The 8,753-nt window shown below is 57.7% G+C and overlaps 1 protein-coding gene across 1 annotated transcript in view; it reads right to left on the minus strand.

Moving 5' to 3' along the window:
- GLIPR2 (GLI pathogenesis-related 2) overlaps positions 1-7,480 on the minus strand; it is an 18,440-nt gene extending 10,960 nt beyond the window's left edge. Inside the window, exons 1-2 of the mRNA XM_015560461.1 lie at positions 7,460-7,480; positions 276-412 (exon numbers count right to left, since the gene is read on the minus strand). Coding sequence (XP_015415947.1) covers positions 276-412; positions 7,460-7,480 — 158 coding nt within the window. The remainder of the gene's footprint in view (positions 1-275; positions 413-7,459) is intronic.
- Between the last annotated feature and the right edge of the window lie 1,273 nt (positions 7,481-8,753).

The raw sequence follows: 8,753 nt of genomic DNA on the forward strand, positions 1-8,753 counted from the left end.
GAGGGTGGTGTTTCTCAGGAGCCGCCAGGGAGGCCCGAGATGAGCCTGAACCGACGCGGCCGCCCGTCCTTCGGGGGCTCCGGGCTCGCAGCGCAAACTGGGAGCGTCCCTTCTGAGCCCCAAACAGCCCATTTTACAGAGGAGCAAACTGAGGTTCAGAGGAACAAAGGGGCCTGCAGAGTCGTTATTCAAGCCTGACTGATCCTGCCCCCGAAACTCATGTCCCCCCAGCCCCCCAGGGCCCAGGGCCGTCACCCCGGGGGCAGGGGACTCACTGCTGCGCCTCCTGGTTGAGCTTCTTGCACAGCTTCAGCGGAGGGACGCCATGCTGCCGCCGGTACTCGTTGTGGGCCCGCAGGACCTCGTTGTTAAACTGCTTGGAAGCTGCAATGATTCCGAAATGGAGGTTGTCTCAGTGCAGGGAGAAGACCCGCCGGGTGTGAGGGCAACTTCTCAGCCAATGGCAGGCCCCTCAGTGCCCCAGCCAAAGGGACAATGTGAGGAGTACTCCACCCCTCCGCCCCCTGTCTCCCTCCCTCTCCTCTCTGCCGACCCTGTCTCCCTCCCTCTCCTCTCTGCCGACCCTGTCTCCCTCCCTCTCCTCTCTGCCGACCCTGTCTCCCTCCCTCTCCTCTCTGCCGACCCTGTCTCCCTCCCTCTCCTCTCTGCCGACCCTGTCTCCCTCCCTCTCCTCTCTGCCGACCCTGTCTCCCTCCCTCTCCTCTCTGCCGACCCTGTCTCCCTCCCTCTCCTCTCTGCCGACCCTGTCTCCCTCCCTCTCCTCTCTGCCGACCCTGTCTCCCTCCCTCTCCTCTCTGCCGACCCTGTCTCCCTCCCTCTCCTCTCTGCCGACCCTGTCTCCCTCCCTCACCCCTCTGCCCCCCTGTCTCCCTCCCTCACCCCTCTGCCACCCTGTCTCCCTCCCTCTCCTCTCTGCCCACCCTGTCTCCCTCCCTCACCCCTCTGCCCCCCTGTCTCCCTCCCTCACACCTCTGCCACCCTGTCTCCCTCCCTCTCCTCTCTGCCCACCCTGTCTCCCTCCCTCACCCCTCTGCCCCCCCCGTCTCCCTCCCTCACACCTCTGCACATCTGCACCCATGGATTATGCAGGGCCCTATGGGCCATGTGAGGGATCTGGGTCTTTACCCAAAGCAGTGGGAAGCAACTGACTGGGGGCAGAGGAGTGAGCTGGTGAGATCGGTGTTTCCGAAAGTTCCTGCTGGCTGCTGAGTGGAGGATGGGCCAGGGGTGCAGAGCAGATGTTGGGGTGGGGTGCGGGGGTGCTGGGCAGTGAGCAATGGGACTTCTGAAAGACAATGTCTGAGGGAGACTGGATATCTCAGACTGGACCTATGGTGCCTGGTGGGGACTGGGCAGGACTGGAGGTGGGCGCTCAGAGAGAGGGGCCGGGGTGGAAGGGCCCCACACTGGGCTGGTAAAATTAAGAAGACAGAGGGACAGGTGAAGAAAAAAGGACCAGGAAGGACAGCATTGGGAAGCGAATGAGGGGAGAGTGTGGAAAAGAATGTGTTGGCGTTGGGTGCAGAGGTGCACTGAGGGATGAAATGGAGCCTGTGCTCAATGGGGTCATGACCTTAGAAAGGGCAGGGTCTGGGGGCTAGGATTAGGGGAAGAATAAGTGGGTGAAGCCAGGTCAGGCAAGGTCAGTAGTGGACAGAAGTCACATCAATTTGGATCTGAAACGGAACCCCATCCATCCAACACCCCCGTTCATCTCCCCACCCTTCATCCATCCACCCATTGATCTGTCCTCTCTGCTGCAGCAGCATCCCAATCCCAGCCCACCCATCGGTTCCCGTGCTCTCTGAGCACCTCCTCCGTGCCAGGTCCTGTATGGTGTGCGAGGTGCCCAGGGACAAAACAACCAGGTTCTGCCTCAAAGAGCTCACACTCCGAAGGGAGACAGCCTGCAGACAGACACTAGCAAACGGGGCGACAGGGCCCCGGTGCAGCTGAGCACAGGTGCAAGAGGAACTTGACAGGCAACCTAACGTGGTCTGGGGACTCAGGAAGGAGGTGACCCCAGAGAGGAGGCCCCAAAGATGTCTGGACAGCAGCAAGCCCAGCGTGGACTGTGAAGGCACGGAGTGACAGCTATAGGGATCTGGGAGTGAGAATGGGGTGAACTGGATGAGTCAGGAGTGAGGGCTACAGAGAACCCTTAAACTGAGCTCGTCCCATTGGGCAGGAGCCTGTCCCCAAGGCCTGGCTGAGGGCAGGCAGGGAGCAAACTGGAGAATGAGAGAAGCATCAGGAAGCATCAGTTACTCCTGCCATTACCCCGGGTCACGTTCGTCAGCTGTCCTCCTCGGCTGTCTTTTCACCCCAGGCACCCAGCAGATGAGCCATCAGGGAATCCCTCCCCCTCTCTCAGCCTGATCCCCGATCCCGGATCCCCGTGTCTCCTGGGCCTTCAAATCAAACGCACTGGGCCGGGGAGTGGACTGGAGGGGAAGAGGGCCAGACTCGCCCTCAGGAGCTTCGGGCCAGATGCCAACCCAGGGGAGATGAAGGCAACTGCCCGCTGTGGAGGCAGAGCTGTCCCAGGGGCTTTCGGTGAGTTGAAGAATGAGTGGCACCAACCCAAGGGCTGTGGAGCCCCGCAGGGCAGTCCGGTGAGGCCCAGCAGGGCGGTGTGGGCAGGACACGGACGCGAAGCCCGTGGACAGGCCGCCCCGGAGCCAGGGCCGGGCTGCACTTGGTCCGCAGGGCTGTGGGCCTGCAGTCTCCTTGGCAGAGGGATATTTATAAGGCTGCTAAAAACTAGGTCACTGCACTCTCAGGCTATGGGAAGTTAAGAGAAATAAAAGCGAAAGTTCCTGTGCTGACCTAAGCCTGCTGCCTAGAAACCAAAGCCAGTCATCGTCCCCACCAGGCCCAGTTCCTGGGGGCAGGGTTCCCGGGAAGGGGTCAGGAGAACTTCCTGGTAATCATGATGGGAGCCCTCCCTCCCCACCCTCTGGGAGGCACCCCCACCCCCTCGGAGGAGTCCCCTCCCAGCACAGCAGACAGCCCCGGCCCTGGAGGCTCCACACAGCAGGGCCTCAGCCTCAGGGAGACACAAGATCACTGGTGACCACACCCAGCAAGAGGCACACCCCACTTCTGTAGAAAAGCCCAAGGACGAAGATAAACATCGGGAAAAGGAGGTCAAAGGAAACCTACCCATCCCCGCACAGGCAGGGAGAGCCCTCACGGCCAGCCCTCAATGGGGAGAGGGATTATGTCCTCATAGGAGGACCCACGGAGCTCAGGGTGCCGGCCCGGAATGAGGGAGGTCCTTTCTTCTGCATGTTGGCAACCACTGCTGGGTGCCGGGCTGGGCACCCTCTCATTTACTCCTCACCACCATTTGTGGGAGCTGTCCATTTTTTAAAAGGAGGAAACTGAGGCTCAGGAGGAGAGGTAAGCTGTTCACATTGCCACACTGGCTCAGGGGTGGGCCCGTGAGGAGAGAAGTGCTGTCCTTCACCCCACACCACCTCCAGGGGATACAAGTCAAAGGGCATCACAGAGACAGAGGGACCGACCAGACCTGGAGGAGGGTCGGGCTCAGTGAGGTTGGCAGCTGCCTTCAACTCTCTGAGGGGAGTGTGTGTGGGGGGGTGGCGGGGAGAACTGAGGTTTCAGACCTGCCTAAGGGGCCCCAGAGGCAAACCGGGGCTGCAGGAGTAGAAGCTCTAGGGGCAGGTCTGGGGCTCAAGGTCGGAGCTGCTGGGAGGTGGAAGGGGCCGTCTGGGCTGGCTCCCTGGGGCTGAGCGGTGAGGGAAGGGCCAGGGCTAGGCTGCCTGCGGGAGTGGGGGGCACAGGCATCTCGGGGGGGGGCTGACCTGGGGGGCTCTCGAAGGTCCTTTGGGGCCTGGGCTTCTAAATGCCAAAGGCTCCAAGGAGGTCTGTGCCCTCCTCCCGCCTGGCTGTGGGCTAGCACAGGCTCCTCCCTCCGCATCTGTCCTCCTCTGAGGCCCCGGAGCCCAGCCTGACTCATCTCTCTCCCCACTCCCGCCAGAGGCCGGGACGCCAGAGGCCAAGACTGCCAGAGGCCGGGGCAGGAATTGTGGACAGGCCCCTTCTGCCCTTTGGCGAGAAGCTGGTGTGAAACACTTTTGCCAAGTCCCCTCACCAAACCAAAACCTAGTAACTAACCCAACTGCAGCGACAGCCCCTCCCTGGAGTGGAATTTTAAAACCAATGAGTCTCGAATTTCCTGATCGCTAATAGGACAAACTGCCTGAGAAGACCTGCTGCTACCCCCTAAGGGGAGAGGACCCTGCCTAACGTAACACACCCTATTAAGTTCTTAGTCTCACCCTCTTTATGCCTATAAAAACCTCCCATTTGTACAACTAACTCACCGGAGCACCCTTCTAGTTGCTAGAAAGCAATGAACCCATGAACTGCTGACTAAAGCCAATTAGACCTTCAGCTGTACTGGAAACTGCCCTGGTCCCACCTTTGGGGTAAAACTGGTTTATCAGGAAGGAAGAATGAAAAGTTGAGGAGGAAAAAGAGAATGGAAGAAAGAGCAGCTTCTGTTTCCAGGAAATTCGAGAGGCAAATACCAGCTCTGCCTCTGACTAGCTGTGTGGTGTGATTTTGGTCAAGTTGCTTAATCACTCTATGCCTCATCCCTCCCGCCCCCAACCCACCCCCCGCATAGAAAGATGGAGATAGCAGTGTCCACCTCACAGGGCTGTTAGGAGAATTACAAGTATTAATCTAAGTCACCACTTTAGAACAGTTCTGGAACACAGTGAACAGTTACTCGGTGTCAATTATAATGACATCATTACTAACAAAGCTTCTGGCTTTGGGAGACGCTGTCCCATCGGATCCCATCCCTGATTTCCACGGGAGCCAGGCTGCTGGTATTGGTATCAATCTTTTTTTTTTAAAGCGGATTTTTTATTGATTTCAGAGAGGAAGGGAAAGGGAGAGAAAGATAGAAACATCAATGATGAGCGAGAATCCTTGCTCGGCTGCCTCCTGCACGCCCCACACGGAGGATCGAGCTGGCAACCTGGGCATGTGCCCTGACCGGGAACTGAACCGTGACCTCCCGGTTCATAGGTTGAGGCTCAACCACGGAACCAGGTCAGCCGGGCTCTATCAATCTTCGATGACCTCTTTCAGCACCTCTGAGCTCATCAGGTATTTGCTGAGTGAATGAGTAAGCAAATGAATTGGACCACAGTCTTCTCTTTACAGATGAGGAAGCTAGAGTCTTTGGGAGGACATGTGAATTTCACAATTTCATACAGTGAGTCCACATTCGAGCCAGATCTAAGAGCAGCCTCCCCTGTTTCAAATCTCTCCTACTTTCCACTTTGCATGTACTTCCCTTTCCCTAAGCAAGAACGGTGGCTGATGGTTCCAGGCTGACCCTGAGGGACTGAGGGAGCCAGGGCAGCCCGTGACCATGCTCCAGGCCTGCCTCTCTGGGTTCCACATCCCCATCTGTGTGAGAAGGAAGTATGACACCTGTGGTTTTCAAAATATCTTCAAAGCAGGGAAACCCTTTCTTTGAACTTTCCGCCCCTCCCCTACCCCAGCAAAATCAACAGATGAAAATGGAACAGCTGGAACCGATGTGGCCCACGCAGCCACACCCTGCAGAGGTGTCAGGGCCCTGCTCAGTAGAAAATTCCTGGGCCAGTTGGTCCCTAAATGCTTTCTGCCCTGATGGCAGAGGTGGGTGGAGGGGACTTTTTTTTAGAGGGAATTAGAGAGTGTGCAGAAGTCCCTCCTGAGCCAGATTCCAGGCTGAGAAGGAGGCAGGGAGCAGGTGGCAAGGGATCAGTGTGGTACGGGAGAAAGCCCACATCCGGGAAGTCAGATTGTCCACCTACTGGCCAAGGTCTGAGTTGGGCATGGTACTCAACCTCTATAAATCTACACAATCGATAGTAAGAAGCTCCAAGCCTGGCATGCACCAGGAGCTTAACAATTGGTTGTCACTATATTAGGGACTAGCGGTTTCCACTGAGCCCAAGGCCTGCGCTGAGGGCCCATTGTCTTTCTCTGCCCCCATCACAGTTGCTGCAAACTGAAGCCCAGCAAGGTGGGCGATGGACCTGGAAGTCTCTGCACACTGGGCTGAGCGTCTCCTGGAATTAAAGTTGTGTTAGCGCAGTAACAGTTTTCCAGCAATGCCTACTAACCCCAAGTAGCTCTGTGGTATCTCTGAGGTTTAAGATTAAAGAGAGATGAGTTCCTATGAGGAAAGGAAGGCACAGAAGAGACAAGGACCAGCTCCTTACAACGGTCTTTATGAAACCACATCAAGCCCACTATAGCTACACATTTGTGAGCGCTACAGGCCCTGCAGCGCAGAGCTCAGGCTGGTGGCCTGGAGCTGCTGGTTGGGGCTGCACTGAAGGCCCTTTGGACCTGGGCCACCCAGAAAGCTCACTTTCTCTTGGAGACCCTTAGGGGAGCCAGGAATGTCCTGGGGGCTCCCAGTCTTTGGGAGAGACAAATACAACGCATGTGGCTATAAGGGAGAGAGGCCTGAGCCAGCATTCTGGAAGGTCCCTGGTTGTGTGTGGGGGGTGGCACCTGCCTGAACCAGCTCTAACCTGCCCTCTGCCACTGTCCCCCTTCTCTGAAACCTGCTTGATTCTGTATCTTCAGTCCTAGAAGCTGTCACCACCATCTTGCACCCACACATACCTGTGGCGCTGTCCTCTCCTTTACAAGTTAGTCACCAAAACTGGCTTGGGGGTACCACCTCCCAAACCCATCCTCTCCTCCTCTGCAGTTCCTTAGAGTCCCTGTCATCGGTTGCCTGATAACGGCCGCAACCTCTTCCTGACCCCCACCTCTGCCCTCTTCCCATCTGACCACGCTCCTGCCACCGTCAGTGAACACCTTTCTATGGCACTGCAGGTCTCAGGGATAAAGTCCAAATTCCCAAGACTCTCTGGGGTTTGACCACCTCCTCCAGGAGCTTCCAACAGCCCTTTTGCAAAGGAGACCTCTCCTTCCCCTGAGCTCCCACTGCCCTTCACCTGCTCCTGTCTAGTGGCGGAGCCACTTCCCACCTCTTATTGAAGCATGCGATGCCTGTCTCTCATCCCCAGATGATTTGGTTCATTGATTCATTTCACAATCCAAATGAACACTCCTGAGGACTGGGTCATGCCCTCCACAGCACCGAGGCCACCGTACAGAGCGGACAGACGGTGGAATGGATGGAAAAAAGGGAGGGAGAGAAGGGAGCAAGAAGGCAGGGAGAGATGGATAGATGAGTGAACAGATAGAAGAGTGAGCACTCAGCTGACAGCAGGGCAGAATTGCTTCTCAGGGGAGGTGCTGGAAACCACTGATTAAAATGTGGCTTTAGGAAATTTGTGGATTTTCTCTTAATCTACAGGGAAAGGAGTTGATTCCTTAAAGTGCTCACGCACATCTGCCATGCTCTTGCCCCATCACCACCTACCGTCATGAATTTTAGCTTCATGACGACGCCTCATGTCACCTTTCCACACTGTGAAGGACCCAGGGGATCGTTGGGGCCACCTCACTGTACAGATGGGGAAAGAGCCCTCCATGCACCTTCACTTCTCCCCCTGCACTGCTCCATCCGCGCCTGGGTCTCCGCCTGGCAGCCAGAGCCGCATCCCGGCGCCGAGGCGGCCGCCCAGCCTGGAGATGCAGCTCAGGATCACACAGCAAGTGGTGAGCACAGCCAGGGCTGGAGGCCAGACCTGCACTCCGGGCAAGGCAATGTAAGGCCAATGCCAGGGGAAGGCATACTCCCAGCGCGTGCCCATGAGGCTGGATCTCGAGGACAGATTCCAGAAGGGACCCAGCTTCACCCTCCTCAGGCTGACACCCCAGCCTCCACGAAGCAGGACTTCTGTTCAAGCTGTTCATTGAGGGCCTCCTGTGAGGCAGTAGCTATGCCCAGAGAGTCAGGGCCCCTGTCTGGCGGCCAGGAGTGAGGTGTCTGTGGGAAGCCGGTCTATAGCTGGGCAGTCGGTCTATAGCTGGGCAGCGACCCCCGCTGACTGTGTAGGGAGAACGGGGCTGCAGCCAAGAAGAGACGTGCCTTCCTTCTAGGTGGAGGGGGAGCCAGGCATGGCCTCTCAGCCCCGAAGTTGAGTCTACCAGGATGGGGAAGATTTTAAACCTCAGAGAAGTGGAAGAGGCGGAATGATGGGGGTGGGTGCTGGGAAAGGGAACCCGGGGATGGGACCCGCGTGCCAGCCTCCGGATGGCTGAGTGGAGGTAGGAGGTGATGACACCAACTCACAGAGGACTCCCAGCTGGGGCTGAAGCATGTACCCTCTCTCACCTGCAGGCCATGGGGTGGGCGGTGTTGGGAGTGGCAGGTAAGATCTGCATTTTAGAAAGTTCACGGGGGCAGCCACAGTGCTGAGCACCGGCCACCAACAGGTCGGAGAAAAAGGGGAAGTGGGAGTCTGTGCCCTGGTGGAGCCTGACACCCGGGCACATACTAGCAGCTGGCACACACCCTGGCACACAGCCTAGCACAGAGGGGGCCTCAGGGAGGAGGGACAACGAAGAAGGATGCTCGAGCTGTCCTTAGGAGGGCTGCTTGGAGCACGCCGCTTCTCAGGGAAAGATGCTGTCACCGTTTGTCTTTTTCCAACTTCTAACGCTGTCCGCCAGAAACAAAGCAACAGCCACGCCTTGGCCGGACCCTGAGCGCCGGGAAGCCCTCCAGGGCGCAGGCTCCGGCTCCCAGGCAGGGGGTCCCTCCCTCCGTC

Source organism: Myotis davidii, unplaced genomic scaffold (assembly GCF_000327345.1).
Source record: "Myotis davidii unplaced genomic scaffold, ASM32734v1 scaffold534, whole genome shotgun sequence".
In the NCBI taxonomy this organism is placed as follows: domain Eukaryota; kingdom Metazoa; phylum Chordata; class Mammalia; order Chiroptera; family Vespertilionidae; genus Myotis; species Myotis davidii.